The sequence below is a fragment of the Rhinolophus ferrumequinum genome, chromosome 25, assembly GCF_004115265.2.
Source record: "Rhinolophus ferrumequinum isolate MPI-CBG mRhiFer1 chromosome 25, mRhiFer1_v1.p, whole genome shotgun sequence".
NCBI lineage: Eukaryota > Metazoa > Chordata > Mammalia > Chiroptera > Rhinolophidae > Rhinolophus > Rhinolophus ferrumequinum.
The window spans coordinates 4,739,185-4,760,968 of NC_046308.1; the positions used below are offsets into that span (position 1 = coordinate 4,739,185).

A 21,784-nucleotide genomic window follows, 5' to 3' on the forward strand; every position below is an offset into this window, starting at 1 on the left:
AGAGAGGCCTGGGGCTCAGGTAGACCTGTTTTGGGGTCTCCTCTTTCTTGTACCCCCTCCTGCCAATAGAGACTCTCCAAAGAGGTCCAGAATGCCCTGGCCAGAGCCAGCAACACGGCCGAGGAGACCATCAGCGCCATGAAGACCGTCCGGAGCTTCGCCAACGAGGAGGAGGAGGCAGAGGTGTATTCGCGGAAGCTGCAGCAAGTGTACAAGCTGAACAGGAAGGAGGCAGCCGCCTACATGTACTACGTCTGGGGCAGCGGGGTATGTGCCCCCAGCCCCGGGTGGGTCCGGCCATGGGGGGGCAGGTCCCTGTGTGTGGGCGGCAGGCTGGGTGCACCTGACCGTGCTCTGTGCCAGCTTTCTGCTTGTCCACGGAGAAGCTTCTGGTGAATGTCCTCATAGGGAGGGGCCTCTCCTTTCCTCAGGGGGGCAGCGCTCATCCTGCCAAGGTGAGGAGTCACCCCAAGGCCAGCGGAGACCCAACCTGGGCCACGTTCTGGCAGGTCCTATGTCACCACACACACACACACACACACCTGTTAGTGTCCGGCTCACTCCCAGGGGTGGGGGCTGAGTCACAGCCGCTCCCTGGAGAACAGGGAGCCCTTGGCCGCACCTGGGAGGTGAGCTTGTCGGGGAGTAATTGGGCTAGGAAAGATGAGGGTTAGGAGTTCAGGGGGGAAAGAAGCTGGTGGTCTAAGGGTAACCAGGGAACAGGAACTATGTGGGTGCCCCCGGGGCAGGCCACCCCTCGAAAGTCAGGGAGGAGAAAGCACCCCAAATCCAGCTCAGTTGGCCAAGCGTCCCTGCAACGTGTCCACCAACAGCTGTGCCTTTGGGGCTTGGTGTGGGGAAGGACAGATGGGGACCCTGAACCGGTGGTCAGGGGTACCCACATTCCACTCCTCCCCCAACACTACCCCAGGCACTGGAGTGGGGGGGAGACCAGGGCTCCTGGACACAGCCCCTCCGTGCCGGAGCCTGGTGGGCTGAGAAAACCCAGAGTCCCCCGCCCTGCTCAGCCTGGCTCACTGTGTGACGCCAGCCAGTGGGCTCAAGCTCTCGGAGCCGTGCTCTTCCCAGTGTAGACAGGACCGAGAGCTTCCACTGGGCCTCGCTGAGGGCTTGCGGGCCCATGTGTGTGCCAGGGCCTCACAAAGAAAGCCTTGTTCTCAGCCCGGCCCACGGCCCGCCCCAGCTGGGGGCCTTGGCAGGGGAAGACTCCACGGTGGGGAGGAGCAGGGCATGGGTGACAGACGGGCACCCGCCTGTGGGAGGACGGCACTGCCATTGGCTGAGTTGCAGTTTATGCTGTGGAGCCGCTCTCACCTCCCCCTGGGGGGGATGAGTCTGAGCCAAGGCTCCTGTGACCAATGCCCCCTTCCCTGTGTCCCCAGCTCACGCTGCTGGTGGTCCAGGTCAGCATCCTGTACTACGGGGGCCACCTCGTCATCTCCGGGCAGATGACCAGCGGCAACCTCATCTCCTTCATTATCTACGAGTTTGTCCTGGGAGATTGTATGGAGGTGAGGGGCTGGCTTGGGGGGGCGTGGGGAAGCGGGCTCTACACGGGGCGCTCAAGGTCCGAGGGGTCTTTCTCAAGCAGGGAAGGCAGAGACCACGACACCAATAATGATCCCAAAACTAACAAGTGACAGCAGCTCTGTTTATGGAGCCAAGTGGCAGCAACAAAAACTAGTTCAGGAAATGCACGTAAGAGCTCCGTGAGAGATCTCAGTGCTGTGCCCATTCCTCAGCCGAGGAAACTGAGGCTCAGAGAGTTGCGTACAACTCCCCCTCCACATTTGTGGGGGACATGGGATCAAAGGCAGGTGAGTCCGACTTTATTTTAACCCACTTTGAAGCGTAGGACCACGGAAAAACACCAGGGTTGTTTTAGATTATGTCCATATTTGGGTTCCCCCACCAGCAGATCCTGAGAGAGGGAGCTGGGGCGTCTCTGCCCAAGCTGCCATCAGTCATTGCGTGAGAATGCTTGGAGTGGGGGTGTAACGCTCTGCGTCCCACCCCCAAGGCCCTCAGACATTGAGGTTGGGCCTCTGTGCTCCATAGTGAAAAAGCTCAAGAATGTGGCCGGGGGGTGTTAACATCTGCCACAGATGGCACTTTGCATTGGCCACAGTCACACCTGCAGTGTCATTTGACTCAGCAGCTTGCTTCCAGGAGTTCATGCTTCAGAAATTCCCACACCAGCGGGCAGAAATGTGTGTCCCAGGACAGTCAGGACAACATTGTTTATGACAGTGAAAGGTTATAACCACCCTACATGTCCATGGGCCAGGGACGGGATAAATACCTGTATTCCAGGGACAGTCCGTCTGTCCCGTACAGACCAGGCAGCAGCTACAGAAATGTAGCTCTGTGCGCCTTGGCATGGAAAGAACCTTAAGACGCTGTTCAGTGGAAAGAAGCAAATCGCCAAGTAGTAGGGATAGTCTGAGCCCATTTGTAGTTTTTAAATCTCAAAAGTAATTATATACGTGCGTGTGTTTGTAAGCACACAGAGAAAGCACGGGTGGAGATACAGCACACGGGGAACCCTGGTCGCCTCCGGGATGAGGGGGCATGCAGGGCAACTTCTACACAGCACTGGTGTCGTACTAACAATAATGTCACAGTAGCCGTCGCGCTGTGCTGTGTCGAGGGCTTACTTTGTGCCGAGCACTGTCTTCACAGAACCACGACGCCGGTACGAACATTACCCCCATTTCACCCACCAGGGCTCAGTCACAGCACCTAGGGGGCTGAACTGGGAAGCTCGAGTTCAAGTCCTGGCAATGCCACTTCCTTGCTGTGTGACCTGGGGGAAGTGACTCGAGCCCTCTGGGCCTCAGTTTCCTCATCAGTGAAAAAGGAGCTAATGAGAGAACGTACCTTATAACATACACGAAGTGAAGTGCTCAGTAAAATGAGTCGTCAGCATTAGTCTCATTTCTATTGCGTATACTTTCTACCCAAGGAAAAGCATAGTATAAATTAAGACCCATGTTTTTTTAAACTGAAATTTAAGAAATGCTGTGGCAGCTACAAAAGGAAGGTTCTGTTCCTGTTCTGCCACATTCTGGCTGGTTCATTTAACTTCTCTGAGCTTCCGTTTCCTCGTCTGGGGGGTGATAACACATTCTCTGCTGGGTGCTCTGAGGTTTAGCCATGATGACTGGTGAGGTGCTGGCTGCCAACGTTATCAGTATTTATTGCTGCTGTCCCCATTTTTTCATTACTGTCATTAACTGCTGTACTAGCGGGGGGGGGGCCCAGCAGCCTTCCGCACCCCCACGCCCAGAACTGTTGCTGTATCTTTGCTCTCTCCACACTCCCTTCATCTCCTGGCACCAGGGACTGGGGAGGGGGGAGTCCCAGGAGTGGGGTGTCAGTGGGACAGCATTGTGTGTCTCCTCCCCCGCAGTCCGTGGGCTCTGTCTATAGCGGCCTGATGCAAGGAGTGGGAGCGGCTGAGAAGGTGTTTGAGTTCATTGACCGGCAGCCAACCATGGTGCATGACGGGAACTTGGCCCCTGACCACCTGGAGGGCCGCGTGGACTTTGAGAATGTGACCTTCACCTACCGTACTAGGCCCCACACCAAGGTCCTGCAGGTGAGGCGGGGGCTCGAGCCTGCCCAGGTCACCCTTTCCCTCATGCCAGCTTTCACACCTACACGCCAGGCCATGAACACCAGGGACACGTAAGGCAGAATCCCTGTTCTCAGGGAGTCTGGGTTCCGGTCGGGGAAGACAGATCACTACTGTGTTTCCCCAAAAATAAGACCTAGACGACTATCAGCTCTAATGCATCTTTTGGAGCAAAAATGAATATAAGACCCAGTGTTATTTTACTGTAAGACCAGGTATAATATAATATAATATAATATAATATAATATAATATAATATAACATAATATCGGGTCTTATATTCATTTTTGCTCCAAAAGATGCATTAGAGCTGATGGTCCGGCTCGGTCTTATTTTCGGGGAAACACCAGTAGCAGAGGGCTGTAGTGATGGGGTGGAGTCAAGGAGGCCTTCTCAGAGGAGGTGACATTTGAGCTGAGACCTGAACAAGAAGCAAGAGCCAATTAGGTGGCTGTCTGCAGAAAGAACACTCCAGGCAAAGGAAACAAGTATAAAACAACTGCCAGATCCTAGAAAGGAGAGCATTCAGGAAGCCGGCAGTGCTCAACCATGGCAAAGGGGCACAGGGCGGGCTGGGGAGGGTGCCCACCTATGTCTGTGGCCAAAGCATCTGGGCCAGTGGCCCCACACCATCCATGTGTGCGTGTCCCTTGCAGAACGTGTCCTTCAGCCTGTCCCCAGGAAAAGTGACTGCGCTCGTGGGCCCTTCAGGTAGTGGGAAGAGCTCCTGTGTCAACATCCTGGAGAACTTCTACCCCCTGGAGGAGGGCCGTGTGCTGCTGGACGGGAAGCCCATCAGTGCCTATGACCACAGGTTCCTGCACCGAGTGGTATGTGGTGGGCCTTTGCTACCCTCCTCCGCTCTTTGTCTAAGCTTTTCTCCTGTGAGCTGTAGCACAGATGCAGGGAAGAGCCTAAAATACGTGTGCGGTGCCAAGAATTATCACCAGTGTCAAGAAGCAGAACCTTCCAGTGCTCCAGACATCCCCCCAGAAGCAACATCTCGCCCAACTTTTATGCTCATCATTTTCTTGCTTTTCTTTCATCTCACCGTCTCTCTGTACTTCCCCACGGGGCACAGCTGTGTTTTGCCTAGTTTTGAACTTCTGGCTGGCGTCATAACGCAGGTATCCTTCTGGGTCTTGCTTCTTCCACTCACACTGTCTGCGAGTCACCCAAGTGGAGGCTGGTTGGCGTTCATTCGCTTTCGTTGCTCGATGATAATCCACTGTGTAAACATGTCACCATCTATTTCCGCATTCTGCCCTTAATGGATATTTGGGTTGTTTCCTGGTTTTTATTGTTACCAGCAATACTGACGTGGACAATTTTGTCCATGTTTCCTGGTGCACACAGGTATGTTCTCCCAGAGTGGAAGCATAGCCCCAACTTGAGTGGTTTCTGCCACAACAGTTTCTGCCCCAAGGATGGTCGTACCACTTTACATTCCACTAGCCATGGATGAGAGGGTCCACAGCTAAGTCATCTCCAGTGCTTATAGGACCATACGGTTCTGGGTAATCCTTTCAGAAAAGGAGCCTTCAACACCAGCTCTTGTGCTGGCATAAGAACAGAGATACCCTGGATGGTAGTTCAGGTTGTACACTGCACAAGAAACACCAACTATTAGGGCCGCACCATTTACATCATCAACATTCAGTAAATTATGTGAGAGCCTGAGGGTTGGCACAGAGATTCTAGAACTCTCAGGCAAATTCTAGATCAGGGGTGTCAAAACTGCAGCCCGCGGGCCAACTGCGGTCGCAATCCACTGTTAATTGGGTTAGCAAATTCCAAAAATATATTTAGTTTACTTAAATAAACCAGGTGAGGCAATACGTACTTCACCTCGAGTGAGTGGCCCGGCTGTTTGTGTATTTTACCGCATGTGGCCCTTGGGGAAAAACGTTGAAAAAAGTTTGGACACCCCTGTTCTAGATGGTTGGCAGAAGGCCACAGGTTATAAAATCTGCCTCCCCATGTGGGTATAACCAGGGGTAGATGGCTGAGAACTTGTTTCAGGTGTGTGACCCCCAGGTTTTGAAAATTTTAATTTTCAAAACAGTAAAACGCAACAGTGTAACCATGTTCCCATATATTCAGAAAACTTTATAACTAAGAGTTCCCCTCCACCTCACCTTTTGAATTCCACCTCCATGAAGGTGACTAGTGTTAGGAGTTTAGTAAATATCTCTTCCAACTTGTTTCTTACTATAAATATCTCGCTATATAAAGGCACATACATAGTTTTTTTAAACAAAAATAGAATCATGCGTGTGTGTGTGGGTGGGTGTGTGTGTATGTGTGTGCGAATTTGATTTTATGGATGTGCTGTAATTATTTAACCAATCCCCAATTTATGGGCAACTAAATTATTGCTTTTATTTTATTTCTTTAAAAAAATTTTTTTTGCTATTTACAATGTTGTAATGCTATCCCTCCATAATATTATTTTTGCAGGCCAAATTCCTGTTACTGGGGCCATCGGACAGCAGCTCCTTTAAATTGTTCTCTTTGTGGTCTGGGGCCTGCTGCGGCCTCCTGCTTGCCGGCACTGACAGACTCACCCACAGAGCTGCACGCTACCTTCTCTTTCACGCTCTCTTCTTTTTTCCAGGACAGGGCAGACAGCGAGCTCTCTTGGAGGTCAGGGAACTTGGCTTAGCCCAGGGCGGCGAGCTTAGCAGGCCCTAGTCTGTTGGTCCAGGGAGGCCGAGGGCTTGTGCAGAAAGTGGACTCCCTTGTTTGCAAGGAAGACAGACAGCTGAATGCAGCCGCCAGGCGTAGGCCCTGATCAGATTTCAGACCCGAGACCCCTGGCGTCAGCTGGTCCCGGGGCTGGCGAGATTCCTGGTGGCAGCTGGCTGGACGCGTTCCTGGCCTCTCATGCCCCGTTCTTCCTCTTCCGCAGATCTCCCTGGTGAGCCAGGAGCCAGTGCTGTTCGCCCGGTCCATCACAGACAACATCTCCTACGGCCTGCCCACCGTGCCCTTCGAGATGGTTGTGGAAGCTGCTCAGAAGGCAAATGCCCACAGCTTCATCATGGAGCTTCAGAACGGCTACAATACAGGTACCGAGCCCGGGCACGTCACCTCCACCGTGCCCAGCTCTGCACCCTCAGGGATGCGACCCTCTGAGTTATGCATTGCCCTCTGTCAGCTGCCCTTTATTATTTCAGGTGAAGTTCACATTACATAAACATAACTATTTTCAAGTGAACAGTTCAGTGGCATTGAGTACATTCAGGATCCTATATGAGTACAACCACCACCGCTATTAAGTTCCAAAACATTATGATTTAGATTAACAAATTAATATTTTCATTTGATAAATTTAACAACATAGTAATTTATATGTTTTATTATATTTAATATACATTAAAATGTTAGCTCTTGAAAAGGGGCTAGTCACATGGTTTAAAACTAAAAAATACATAAAATGATATACAGTGAAGTTTATTCCATCCCTTTCTTCCACCCCCATTTTCCTCCACCTCCACTAAAACTTCTTTTCTTCGTTTCTTAGATGTCCTTTTGGAGATTCTTCATGCAAATATAAACATATGTTTTTATTTCCACCCACCCTTTTACAGAAAAGAAACAGCACCTTATATTCTGCACCTAACTTTTTAAACTTAACACAGTGTCTTAGTGATCTTTACGTTGGTGCCCAGAGAGCTTCCTTGTTCTTTTTGGTCAAATGCTTTTCCTGTATCTGTTGCGATTATATGATTTTTATCTTGGATTTTGTTGTGGTGTGTCATGTTGACTGACCTGTGGATATTGAAACATCCTTGCATCCCTGGGATAAATCCCACTTGGTCCTGGTGTATAACCCTTGTAAGGTACTGTTGAATCCAGTTTGCCAATATTTTGTTGAGAATTTTTGCATTTATTCATCAGGGATTTTGGCCTGTAATTTTCTTTTTTTGTAGTGTCTTTGTCTGGATTTGATATCAGGGTAATGCTGGCCTCGTAGAATGAGTTTGAAAGCATTCCTTCCTCTTCAATTGTTTGGAATTGTTTGAGAAGGATAGGAATTAATTTTTCTTGAAATATTTGGTGGAATTCACCTGTGAAGCTCTCTGGTCCTGGGCGTTAGTTTGTTGGGAATTTTTTTGATTTCTGCTTCAATTTCGTGGCTAGTAATCTGTCTGTTCAGATTTTCAGTTTCTTCCTGTTTCAGTCTTGGGAGGTTGTATACTTCTAGAAATTTATCCATTTCTTCTGGGTTGTTTCAGTTTTTGTCACAGTAATTATATTCTTGAATTGTCCTTTGTATTGCTGTGGTGTCGTTTGTAGCTTCTCTTGCATTTCTGATTTTATTTATTTGGGTTCTCTCTTTTTTTCTTTATGAGTCTGGCTAAAGGTTTATCAATTTTGTTTATTTTTTCAAAGAACCAGCTCTTAGTGTCATTGATCTTTTCTATTGCTGTTTTAGTCTCTATTTTGTTTATTTCCACCCTGATCTTTATAGTTCCTTGATTTTTATTATTTCCTTCCTTCTACTTTGGGTTTTGTGTTCTTTTTTAACCACTGCATAGTATTGCATAGGCTTTAGATTAGCTTATTTAATAAATAATATATTTATTCACTTTCCTATTGCGGACATTTGAGTAGGTTTTTCTTCTTTGTTATTGTTTGCAATAACAGTGCTGTGAATCACGCAACACCAATAGTGCCTGCGTCACTGAGGATGGGAAATGACCCGCAGGGAAAATTGGCAGAGGTGGATTTCCTGGCACAAGGGTTGTGCATTTGTAATTGGGATCCATAGGCTTGCCTAGTCCAAGCCAACAGGCATAGAGGTGGAGGTACTGCAGCCCGTGACTGGGGGCCTTAGGGATCGCCCCAACTTTGTGTGCCCCAGGAAGCTTTCCCCACAGCCACACCAGTACAGTGCATCATCAAACATTTTGATTTTTGCCAACTCAATAGGTAAAAATTGGTACCTTGGTACCCATTGCATTAGTCGTAATCTGCACGCCTCTTCTGAACAGGAGCGGAGAGCACCCTTTCATGAGTTTTCGAACTGTTGGTAGTCTCCGCTGATGGCCCCTTTAGCCACCCTTTCACGAGAGCACAGCGCCCATGGCAGCAGGGCCGGGCAGAGGAAGGGGGCTTCTCGCTCACCCCGAGGGCTTCCCCGGCCACACCTCCCACTCACTTGCCCCTGTGCCTCTGCCACGCAGAGACGGGGGAGAAGGGTGCCCAGCTGTCAGGCGGCCAGAAGCAGCGGGTGGCCATGGCCCGGGCTCTGGTGCGGAACCCACCTGTCCTCATCCTGGACGAAGCCACCAGTGCTCTGGATGCAGAGAGCGAGTACCTGGTGAGTTGCGGGTGGCGGGTGATGCTGGAGCAGGGAGCATCTCCGGGGGCCCAGAGCCCCTCCGCCCGGCGGACAGGCTTGGGAAGGACTTGGGAACGGCACAGGGGCTCTCCCAGACTTCAGCTGCTTAGACTGCGGTGTGCCAGTATTGAGGGCGGGGAGCTAGGGGAGAGGCGGCCCGGGGTCTGGGCACTCTGGGCCCGGCTTCCTGGCTCTCAGCAGAGCTGAGATTACACGATACAGGGTTAGAGTCAGGAGACACGGAGTAGAAGCTCTGTCCTGCAGCACATAACTTGAGCCAGTCCCTTCCCCTCTTGGAGTCTCATTTTCACTGGTAAAGAGGGTCCGGTCACGTATTTGTACCTCAGTCTCTCCATGGACTGATTCATTTATGATGCCGGTGTTTACTGCGCTCCTCCCAGGTACCCAGCACTGTTCCAGGCGCTGGGGTTACAATGGCAGGCTGACCTCTGCCCCCATGGTGCTTCATTCCAGGGGGAAGACAGACACCAAACGGACCCAAGCATGAGTTCAACCTGTGGCCTCTGCCCCATAGAAAATGAAACACTCATGTGACAGGGAGATTGAGAGGGGTGACCGTCGTCAAAGAGAAACATAGCCTGACATTAGTTAAAGCTGGAAAAACAGATTTTATTCAGTAACCACTGACAGGAGGGAAAGAGCTGAGCTCTGCTGCAGTCCATGCAGTGGGGATGTGTGTCTTTAAAGGGAGAATGAGGGCGTAAGGAGGGGGAGAGAGTGGGCTCGGGGGAAAACTTACAAAGGGTTGGTCAGTGTGAATGGATTGATCCAGCTGGGTCTGCTGCTGGCAGCTGTTGAAGTTAGAATTCTGTCCTCCCACAGAGACCCGGATACCAAGGCTCCCTCCTTCCTGATGATGACATTGCAAAGGAATGTCTTCCAGGTCCTTGAGAAAGACCCCCCTGAATTTTAGGAGATTCATACATATATCTCAAAGGGACGGAGGAAGGATTTACAACTATAAGCCCTTTTAAGTAAATGCTCCAAGAGAGGGGGGTCAGGGGCCTGCTGTCAGGTGTTGGCTAGAACAAACAGTCGATTCTCCTGAGCATTTAGTGGGGCTGGGTCATCCTAGGGACAAGGCCATGTGCTATAGATACCCTGCTGGAGTATGGCTGCCTTAGTGCAGGGTTTGGATGGAGTCATGTGCGCCCCGAGTGTGCAGTCCTCACCAGTAGAGCCAGGGTGACCAGGGATCATTTGATCTGAGACCTGAAAGACAACAAGACAGCCGTGGGGAGTTCTGGGGTACGGGCATCCCAGGAAGAGGTGCAGTGGGTGATGAGGCCCAGAGCAGGTTCACAGCCAAGCCCGAAGGACAGTGGGAAGCGAGGGCAGAGTCAGAGGGAGACGCCAGCTCCTCAGGCCCTAGTCAGGGCTTTGGACTTTTTCTTTGTAATTAATACATTTAATTTTTCAGAGAAGTTTTAGGTCATTGAACAGAAAGTACAGAGTTCCCATATGTCGTCTTCCCTCCCACAGCCTCCCCTATGTTAGCGTCTCGCATTGGTGTGGTGCATTAGTTTCAACTGATGAACCAATGAGAATGCCTTATTACTAGCTAGAGTCTGTGGTTGACGTTGGAGGTCACTGATTGTGTCGTGCGTTTTACGGCTTTTGACAAATGCAGCATGCCGTGCACCCACCGTCATAGGCACAGATTCGTTTCACGGCCCTAAAACTCCCCCAGCGGTTTGGATTTTATCTGAAGTAGGACAAGAAGCTACTGGAGGGCTTGGAGCAGGAGTTCGATGAGAACTGATTAGAAATGTTTAAATCTGTGTGGGGAAGAGAACAGGGAGCAGGGCAGGCAGGCTGCAGCATCCAGGTGAGAAGTAATGGTGATCGGGTGGAGAGATGGGACAGCGTGAGATAAGCTGGGGACACGCGGCCTCCAGGGTTTGCCAGAGTCGGAGTCAAGCCCTAAGGGAAAGGTGAAGAATTGAGGGGCATGGTTTTGTTCTGGTGTGAGCTTTGGGGCTGATGGTGCAACCGTCAACCAAGGCCAAGGTTAGAGGATGGAGCAGGAAGACCAGAAGACAACCAGGCTAGGGCCCGTCTGTCACTTGCCAGGTGCTTCCCCTAGGAGGTGGGAGAGCTGGGCACCCAGCAGCGATGGGGCATACGTGCGTGCGTGCGTGCGCGTGTGTGTGGGGGGGTGCGTGTGCAAGTGTGCGTGCGCATGTGCGTGCGTGTGTGTGTGTGTGTGTGTGTGTGTCCGAGTGTCCGAGGCAGCGCCCGTGAGCCGACCCCTTGTCTCCCCAGATCCAGCAGGCCATCCACGGCAGCTTGCAGAAGCACACGGTGCTCATCATTGCGCACCGGCTGAGCACGGTGGAGCGGGCACACCTCATCGTGGTGCTGGACAAGGGCCGCGTGGTGCAGCAGGGCACACACCAGCAGCTGCTGGCCCAGGGCGGCCTCTACGCCAGGCTGGTGCAGCGGCAGATGCTGGGGCTCGAGCCCTCCTCGGACTGCACGGCCGGCCACAACGAGCCGTCGGCCAGCAGCTGTCACAAGGCCTGACTGTCGGCCCTGCCTCTCCCGGTGGGACACAGGCCTTGGCGCCCACCTGGCACATGTACCCATGGGGGGCAGCCCCCACTGGCTGCCCTGCGAGCCCAGGCCCACAGCTCTGGAGGGCGACCTGCCATGTAACCACATGTCACTGCTTCCTGCATCTTGCCCCTGGTTCCCACCCCGTTCCCAGGGCCACCACCAGCCCCCAGCCACCATGAGCCACTCCCTCCAGTCTGGGCAGTGGAGATCGCCCTGGTCTCTCCATCTGGTCTCTCAAGGCTTCCAAGAGAAGGTAGACTACCTTTTTAAACCAAGACCTTACCAGGTTTTTTTACTGCTTGGTTTGATGGGCTCTAGTCAACTCCTAGATTTCAAAAACATTTTTTTTAATTGGGAGTAATGGTGAGCAAGGCCCCTGAGATGTTCTGGAAACTTCTGGGCCAGGAGTGAATGGCCCTTCCTAACATCCTGGGGGAGGTCAGGGGAGAACTGGGCCTCTGCCCTTTGCCCCTCGAGAGAAGGGGCTTCCCTGTCCCCGAGGGAGGACATAGGAAGGGGACTTTCTGTCTCTCCCTCTTCCCAGCTTCGTGAGTCCGGCCCAGGGTGGGCAGGGAGAGGGGGAGTCCCTGCTGCCCTGCCAAATCTAAGCCAGTCTCACTGTGAACCACTACGAACCTTAACTGGGGGAGTGAGGGGCTGGCGAGGCCTGGTGGAGCCTTGGGGTGCCCCCGGCCCAGCACCCAGCTTTAGCTCCTCCCCCCACACCCTCCCGGCTGGCAACCCCCTTCCCCACCCCCACCCCTGCCCCTCTGCAGTTCTGAGGCCCTTTGGATGTTTGGGAGATGCATTCTCCTCCCTAATCGGTGCATGGGATGGTGGCAAAGCCCAGGGACTGGCTTTGCAGGAGGTTGTGAGATGTTGGGAGAACCCGGTCAATAAAGTGTACTACCTCTGACCCTTGACCTCTGACCTCTTCCTGGGCCATCTGCCCCATCATCTGTTAGGTTTTTCCATCAGACCCTGCCTAGGGCAGTGGTGGAGAGACTTCAGGTGGTCTCGGCCCTACCCCCAGTGTCTGGGAGCCCCCATCGGTGCGCTTCATGTCCCAGGATCTCTGGCACAGACGTTCGCATCTGCTGTCTGTCTCCACCGGCCTTGAGCTGGGCCCTGTCTCCTCTAAGACGTCTGTGCCTCCCAGGAAAGCTGAGACCCAGCAAATGCCACCTGTTCTTTTCCATCAGGGACAAGGCACCGCACACCCACTCCCGCCCATGGAGCTGAGAACTAGTACCTAGGAGAACAGCTCGATCAGAAGAGAAGCTTAGGACTGGGCACGGGAAGACCTCTGTGCTGATTCTTTGTACTCACTGTGTTGTGCAGAAGTCTAGGGTCCCGGGGAGAGGGCTGGGGCAGTGGCTTTTTACCAACTGGTAGGGAAGTGTTTCAGTATTTTAAGTACTGTTCCAGTCACATGCATATGCCAGCTCAATGTCAGCCATGTGCCCATTTCCCTGCCAAGCAAACTGAGGCCCAAGACCCAGCCTGTGGCCCGCTGGGTCCCCTGCTTCCCGTCTGGGGCTTGGATCTGCCTTGAGCATCTTATCTATGCAGGACCCTCTGGCTCCCTCCCTGAAGAAGTCAGTATGAGCCTTAGAGCTGGGTCCCACAGCAAGAGTGTGCTCGGGCCCAGGTTAGGCTTCCCGGTGGACTCTGGAGGCATCAGGGACTCAGTGTCCGTTTTCGCTTAATCCTCATAACAGCCAGCTTTCTCCCCTTTTTAAAATTGAGGAATCCAAAACTCAGAGAGGTTAATTGCTTTATCCTCCGCCACACAGCCAAGACCCCACAGGCTGAACCCACAAAAATAGAGACTAGAAAGTTGTGGGGTATTATGTTATCTAGACTCTTTTGCTATGCTTGCACCATTCCATAATATACAAAAATCATATTTTTTAAATGCTGCGAAAACTTGACAAAATACACAGGTTAGCTAGACTCAGCCAGGAGGAAAAAAGCCAGCTGTACGTGGTTTCCCCACTGAATTTCCCTTCTCTGAGCCTCTGTGTCCTCACCTGGGAAAGGAGATGTGCTGCAAGGATGGAAAGAGAAATTGGACCTCCTGTCTGGGGAGCTGGGGGCCCTTGGGAGGAGGGTGGATTCGTTTCCTGGGCTGCTGTAACAAATGACCACAAACTGGGTAGCTTAAAACAGGCACTTATTGTCTCAGAGTTCTGGAGCCAGAAGTCCGACAACAAGGTGTCGGCAGGGCCAGGCTCCTCTGAAGGCTCTGGAGGAGACTGCCTTGTCTCTTCCAGCTTCTGGTGGCTTCTGGTGTCCCTCAGCTTGTGGCCACATCACTCCAGTGTCAGCCTCCGTGTCCATGGCTTTCTCTGTGACTCTGTCTCTCTAGTCTCCCTCTGCCTTTCTCTTATGAGGACATTTGTCCCTGGATTTAGGACCCATGTGGATAATCCAGGATGATCTCATCGTGAGATCCTGAATCACATTTACAAAGAGCCTTTTCCCAAATGAGGCCCCATTCACAGTTTCCGGGATTGACGTGGGTCTCTTTCGGGGAGTCACTTGCAGACTTCATCCCTGTGGCTTTGCATCCCTTGCTCTCTCCCTTCTCTGTGACCACTGCCTTGTCTCAGGGCCACCTCAAGACTTCCTGCTTGGTTGTAGGGGTGAGGGATTAAATGCTTCGAGGGCCAGGAGGGTTCAGCTTGGTTGTGAAAGGGGTTATGAAACAAAGTAGAGACTTTGGGCTGGACTGGCCTGCTGCCACGTACATTTGTTCCTTTGTCACTCAGATTCTTCCTTTGGCTGCATCTCAGTGCATCAAATCCAAACACCTCCTCGTGGCCACAGGGCCCCTGCCTACCTTTCACCCTCACATTTTAAGCCTCAGTTGCTCTACTCCAGCCACACTGGCCTTCTTTCTTCTGGTCCTTCAGCAAGTGCAGCTCATTCTTGCCTCTGAACCTTTACACTGGCTGTTCCTTCTGCCTGACACACTGTTCCTTCCACTTGGTTTCCAACTGGTTCCTCCTTATTCCTCTCAGTTCACGTGTCCCCTTCTCCTCGACAAATCATGAATGTTGAGATTCCCCCACTCACCTTGATCTGTCATTATCACAGCACTTGTCACCCCCCTGAAATTTTTCTGCCTTGTTTGCTCTGTTCCAGGCACAGGTCTATATGCTTTGCATAAACTATGTCAACTTAATCCTCATAAAACTCTTAAAAGATTACATACAATGTTATGCCCGCTTTACAGATGAGGAAACTCAGTCACAGAGAAGTTAAGTGACTTGCCCAAGACCACCCTGCTAGTAAAGGATATAACCAGCGTTCACACACAAAAGGCACGTGTATGTGTGACCCCAACCACAGAACACCTGTGAGAGTGAAGATTGAAGGGCGTGGGTTGGGGATGTATGTTGACATTGCAACAAAGGCTACAGATCAAATATTAGATGAGTTCTCAAACATAAGTGCCTGCAGGAACCAAGCAGGCATCGTGAGTGCAGGTGTTAGAAAAACCAGACAAAGCTCTGGGTTTCTCTTTTGCTTTTCCACTTTTGACATGGTGCAGAGAGATCTTTCTGTCTCATTAAAAATAGAATATGGTGCAAGCCGGAGGCTAAATGGCAACCAAGGCTCAGTGTCAGTAATTGGTGACAATAGTAATTGGTGGGGACTGTGGTCAACAGGAGAGCTCAGCGTAAAGCTGGGCTGGGACTTGGCTCCCGCCCCGTGGGGCCATGCAGGAAGGTGGGTTAGCAGATCTTCAGGTGTTTCCAGAGAAGTTGGAAATTCCAATGTTAACGTGAGGCCAACTGCTTTCTATAGACTGGCTCAAATTATTCTTACGAAACGCAGGGTCAATAAAACACATCTCCAGGCAGAGTTCGGCCTGTGGGTCACCAGTTTGTAAACTCTACGTTGGACATTCCCGTTCAGGAAGCCCCCAGCCCAACCCATTCTAGCCCAGCCTCCTCTTTCCCCACTTCCATCTGCTCATCTCTCCACCTCACCCCTCCCCTCCCAAGCTGGGGATCCCGGATGCTTCTTCATCTCTCTCGTCAGAGTCAGCTCCACATCCCCAGTGTGCAAACCCAGCGTGGTTCCAAAGACCATGCTAGAAGGCAGATACAGTTTTTCCAAAGACATTTTTTATTTTGGAATCATTTTAGATTTACAGAAAAGTTCCTCTCTATAACCCTCGCCCAGTTTCCCCTTAAATTAGCATGTCACATGACCCTGGCACATTTGTCACAACTAAGAAGCCAGCGCTGGCAGGGAAACGCCAAGCTTTACACGAATGTCCTTTTTCGGTTCCAGGATCCAACTAAGGGCACCACACTCGTTTGTTTTTAAAATTGTTTTTATTGTGGTAAAATACACATAACGTGAAATTTACCGTTTGTGACATTTAGTTCATTCACATTGTGCGACTCTCACCATTATGTACTTGCAGGATATTTCCATCATCCCACCAAACGCCACCCCCATGGACAGTCACCGTCCAGTCCCTGCCCTCTCCGTCAGCCCCGGGCAGCCACCCATCTGCATTCTGTCTCTATCATTTGCTCTGTCTCTATCATTTGCCTGTTCCGGACACTTCATATCAATGCGTCTGGCTTTTTACACTCAGCGTCATGTTGTCACGGTTTATCCACATTATAGTGTGTGTCAGCACTTTGTTCCTTTTCTTTTTTTAGATTATTGGGGAACAGTGTGTACTTCCGGGACTTTTTTCCAAGTCAAGTTGTTGTCCTTTCAGTCTTAGTTGTGGAGGGTGCCGTTCAGCTTCAAGTTGTTGTCCTTTCAGTCTTAGTTGTGGAGGGTGCAGCTCAGCTCCAGGTCCAGTTGCCGTTGCTAGTTGCAGGGGCCGCAGCCCACCATCTCTTGAGGAGTCGAACCGGCAACCTTGTGGTTGAGAGCCCACTGGCCCATGTGGGAATCGAACCGGCAGCCTTTGGAGTTACAAGCATGGAGCTTTAACCGCCTGAGCCACCGGGCCGGCCCCGCTTTGTTCCTTTTCGTGGTTGAGTAATATTCCACCTCCGGGACAACCCACATTCTGTTTATCCTTCATCCATTGATGGACACTTGGGTTGTCTCCACCCTTTGGTTATTAGGCAGAGTGCTGCCATGGACATTCATGTTTTTCTACGGACATGTGTTTTTAATTCTTTTGGGTGTACCCCTAGGAGACGAATTGCTTGGGTCAGATGGTAACTCCGTGTTTCATGTTTTGAGGACCCACCAAGCTGTTTTCCATGGGACCTGCACCATTTGCACTCCCACCAGCAAAGTATTAGGGTTTCAGTTTCTCCACATCCTCACCAACACTTGCTATTTTCTGTTTTTATTTATTTTTTTCAAATTATAGCCAACGTAGTGGGTGTGAGGTGGACAGCCATGAATTTTGTAAAGCTGCTGTTTTCTCCGTTACCATTGATTTAGCAAATATGTCTGCCTCCCTTGGTCCCAGACACCGCGCTGGGCAGCTGTTGCAGTCGGGCGGGCGCTCAGACGACTCACGGTTGGCTGGGGGGACAGACAGGGAAACAACACGAGACAGAATGGAGACGAGCCTGGGGGCTGCGGGGACCCAGAGGAGGGTCTGTCCTGGCGTGAGGGTCCAGAAGCAGGGAGAGGACACAGGCAGAACCCGCGTCACGGGCGTGCCACCCACACTGTCCCACTGGGCCCCACGCTCAGAAGGTTCCCACGCTCGGTTTATGCTGTGCGGCCACCGTCTTGAAGTTCTTAGTTTTAGAACAAGGGGCCTGGCATTTTCACTGTGCACCAGGCCCTGCGTGTCACGGAGCTGGTCCTGGGTAGCAGTGCCCCTGGAGGCAGGGGCCGGGGGAAGCCTGTCCCCAGAGCTGCATCTTTGGCACCTGGGGGAGGGGCTCAGAGAATTCTGTAACCAGCTCTCTCATGCCCACCCCAGACCCTCACCCTGGGCGTTTCTCACCACTCAGGCGACCCCTCCCCTCCTGCTGCCCCTTCCCTCTTCCAACCTGGTCCCTGACGCTGAATTAGTGCCTTAGGCAGCGGCGGATGGGAAGTGGCTAGTCTCGGCAGACTCTGACCCAGAGGGTGTCTGCTAATCTGATTTGGGGTCACAGAGCTGACAGCTCCGGGGACATAAACCCAGACCTCCAGATGCTGCCCCTCCACTGCAGAGCTAAAGAGGACGCTGAAGGCAGGACCTTTGAGGCCGAGCGTCCTCACCTGAGTGGCAGGAAGGATGGTCCCCCCACGGCGTGTTCCCAGCCCATTGCAGGGTGGCTGTGCCAGGGCTCTGACCCCACCTTCCTCTCAAGCCCCGAAATCTGCTTTTCTCCCCAAATCTGGCTAAGACCTTCCCTACCTCAGGAAGCATCCATAGCTAATGGGCTCAGAAATCCATCTGTCTTCCTCCTCTTCATCAGGGCTACTTGGCACAGTTGTGTACCATGTTCACCTGGAGGCTGAGCTCACCCCATTCACACCCCAGAGCTCAAAGCTGTACACTGGGGTGGCTGCACTCAGAGGGTGGGTGCACACAGGCCCGAGGGGGACATACGTGCATAAATGGGACCAGCTGTAAGAAATCAGGGAGCGGTGGAGACTGTAGTGACGGGGAGACCTCATTCTTCCTTTAAAGGGGGTACCTGCTGCTCAGCTCCGCCAGCTGTCACCACAAGGAAATGTGACTAAATGCGGCCTGGTTTCCCAATTTTTGTGTTTGTTTGTTTCCCAATTTTTCAAAGGAAGTTGGCAAACCACATTTTGTAATCTCCCCATTTTAACTGTAGGCATCTAATTTAAACTTAGAAAAATACAAACAGGCCAAACAAAATAACTCCTTGGGCCTCTGGGATGTGAACCTCTGGTTTATACCCACGATTCAGCTCTGCATTATTCTCTCAGTTATTTTTCTCTTGGGTACGAAGTGTTGGTGCGGCCGCGGGGAGATGCTGGGAGAATGCAGATTGCACAAGCACTTTGGAGAGCACTTTGCCACGTCAAGTAAAAACGTTGAGATGAGCAAACTCTACGACCCCCACTTCTGCTCTTCAGATACCTGAGAGGAGTTGTTCTTTTTTTTTTAATTGAGGTAAAATTCACAGAACATGAAATTCACCATTCAACCCATTTTAAAGCATAGAATGGCTTATATGTACATCCAGTGGCTTTTAGTACATTCACAGTGTTGTGAGACTATCATCATACCTAGTTCCAGAACATTCTTACCACCCCAAAAGGAAATCGTACCCATTACGGTCACTCCCCATTTCTCTTTACCTCAGTCCCTGGCAACCAGTCATCTGCTTTCTGTCTCTATGGTGCTGCCTATTCTGGACGTTTCATAGAAATATTATCATACAGCATGTGGCCTTTTGTGTCTGGCTTCTTTCCCTTAGCATGATGTTTCCAAGGTTCATCCACGTTGGACCCTGTGTCAGGCTCCTTTATTATGGTGGAATAATATTCTGTTGTGTAGACAGAGCCCCGTGTGTTCGTCCATGCATCTGTTGTTGGGCATTTTGGTTGCTTCCACCTTTTGGCTGTTGTGAATAGAGCTTCTGTGATAGTTTGTGTACAAGTTTTTGTGGGGCTCTCTAATTCTCTTGGTTAGAATTGCTGGGAAAGGAGTGTTTTTTAAAACCTTGTTTTCAGGCCGGCCCAGTGGCTCATGCAGTTGGAGCTTCATGCTCCTAACTCCGAAGGCTGCCGGTTCAATCCCCACATGGGCCAGTGGGCTCTCAACCACAAGGTTGCCAATTCAATTCCTCAAGTCCCGCAAGGGATGGGGGGCTCCGCCCCCTGCAACTAGCAACGGCAACTGGACCCGGAGCTGAGCTGCACCCTCCACAACTAAGACTGAAAGGACAACAACTTGACTTGGAAAAAAAAAAAAAGTCCTGGAAGTACACACTGTTCCCCAATAAAGTCTTGTACCCCTCCCCCAATCAAATATTTTTTAAAAAACCACCTTGTTTTCACTGGAGTCCTTAGTAAGAAAAACATTACCTCCCTAGCACGCGCACACACACACACACACACACCCCAAAAGCTTTTCAAAGAATATTAAAGCAGTTAACTTTAAAACGTCCTACATTTTCAAAGAAAAAAAAAATGATTTCATGACCCATGAATGCCTCAGCCAGTTTGAAAAACACTGCTGTGGAGCAATTACTCTGGATGTTTGTAGCAGGACTGGACTACACTTACAAACATGTTTGTAATTTGGTTTTTAAACGTTTGGTACAGGACATATGGTGGAATATTATGTGGGCGGAAAAGGCATAAATTGGATCTATACATGTATGAACATGCAAAGATCTCAAACACATAAAAACAAGAAACAAAGCACACTGCAAGATGATAGCATATTATGATAGTTAATTTGTGAATACCAAGAAAACAATATCAAATACATTTCTTGGATATATAAATACGTGTGTAAAGTTTAAAAATAGGCTGAGAGGCTACACACTCCATTCTTGTTGGAGTTTGTCACTCGTGATTGGAGACAGAGGGGCAGACACACTTGTGCAATGCTTTACTCTTTCGTTAGGAAACAAGTAGATTCAGAGCCGATAGAAGGAAACGTTGACAGTGGTGGATTCCGAGCGGTGAGCATCTGTGGATTTGTTCTATTATTTTATGCACATTCATGGACATTAAAATTTCCCCCAGGGGGTGGGGAATGAAACACTCAATACCCAGGAATCCAACCTTCCCTGGATGAGCACTGATGGGTCCTGGGAAGACATCCTGGGGCAAGATGGAAAGCAGCTAGCTGTCTGAGTCCTGTTTACTGAAAACAGAAGTTACTGAAAATAGCTTCCGCCAAGGAGCTCTCTGGGACCTGAGCTGTCTCTGGGGGCACCTCATCCTCCTCCCTCCCGGAGAACCTCCTCTCTAATCCTGCCTTCCTCCTGGGCCTGAAATTCTAGAAAATACCACAGAGCAGGGACTCGAATCCAGCATCCACACAGGCATTACTGCTGAGCTAAGTTATTTCTGGCCCCAGGTAGGAGAGCCATTATAATTTCAAATAATAATGCAGAAAAATTCTTTAGTTTTAGGGGGTTTTTTTTTGGTTTCTTTTTCTGTGTTTTTGCAAGGGGCTCAGAAAGAGGTTGTTTAATTGTTTCATGTTTGCTTTTTTTTTTTTATTGTGGTAAAATACACATAACATAAAATTGACCCTTTTAATCATTTTGAATTGTACCACCCAGAGGCATTAAATTCGTTCACAATTTTCCTTTAACTTTTGAAAAGCACATTTATTACCTCTTTACTGGGCTGAGTGACCAGCCTACAGGTACTAGCACCGAGATGGATTATTCTGGAAAAAAAAACATTTTCAGTGCTCCAAGCCCTGATCTAACCACTTTATGTATTAACTCTGGATCCTCACAGGCTAATGAGGCAGCTACTACTATTAACCCTATTTTTCTAAAAAAGAAAAATGAGATTGAGTAACCTGCAAGAAGTCATACAGATAAGTGACAAAGCTGGCAGCCCGAACCCCTGAACCCCACACTGGAGCCCTTAACCACTGCACTTGGCTGACTACAGCTGATGTGTGCCTCTGGTTCCCCACCCAAATTCTTTTCCACCGTCGTCTTCTCTGTTGTTGTGGTTCCTGTGCCATAAGTCACTAAGAATTACTTGTTCCAGCCTGAGGAGTTGAGGATTGCTGAAGAGACATCTGTGCTGAGTCACTCAGGGAAGGATCGAGAAACAGAACATCAGCGATATGCCTCCCCATTTCTGTTCTTCCCTCAGGCCAGGAGGAAGTAGTCCTCTTAAGAGCTGAGTCACCCCTGGGCACTCCCAACAGCAACCTAAGACGTCCCGCTGTTGCAGCTCCTTACCTGGAGATCCAGCGGTCAGCAGAGATTCTCACGTGCTGAGAGCCCACAGTGTACCAGGCACTGTGCTACACTGTGGGTCACCACGGAAAAGAGGACGTACGCGTCGCCTCTGTTCTAAGGGACCATGAACCCCACATGGTGAAAAGGCAAGACAGTGATTTGGGAGAGGGGTGCTCTTTGAGCCACGGTGATCCGAGAAGTGACATCTGAGCTGAGGGCTGAGTGAGGAGGAAGGGCCGGTGTGGTGGGTCCTCCAGTGTGGAGGTCCTGAATGTGGAGTTGCCATGTGACCCAGCGGTCCCCAATCCTAAGTGTAGACCCCCAAAAGGAGAACATATCTCC

General features: G+C 50.7%; 1 protein-coding gene across 4 annotated transcripts in view; it reads left to right on the plus strand.

Moving 5' to 3' along the window:
• The window catches only part of ABCB9 (ATP binding cassette subfamily B member 9), a 38,482-nt gene extending 25,987 nt beyond the window's left edge, over positions 1 to 12,495 (plus strand). For all 4 annotated transcript variants that reach the window (XM_033097319.1, XM_033097320.1, XM_033097318.1 and 1 more), the window contains 7 exons: positions 70 to 267; positions 1,404 to 1,532; positions 3,434 to 3,622; positions 4,315 to 4,488; positions 6,570 to 6,729; positions 8,851 to 8,987; positions 11,295 to 12,495. In XM_033097319.1, the coding sequence (XP_032953210.1) occupies positions 70 to 267; positions 1,404 to 1,532; positions 3,434 to 3,622; positions 4,315 to 4,488; positions 6,570 to 6,729; positions 8,851 to 8,987; positions 11,295 to 11,555 (1,248 nt within the window). In that variant the 3' untranslated portion in view covers positions 11,556 to 12,495. The remainder of the gene's footprint in view (positions 1 to 69; positions 268 to 1,403; positions 1,533 to 3,433; positions 3,623 to 4,314; positions 4,489 to 6,569; positions 6,730 to 8,850; positions 8,988 to 11,294) is intronic.
• The last annotated feature ends 9,289 nt before the right edge of the window (positions 12,496 to 21,784 follow it).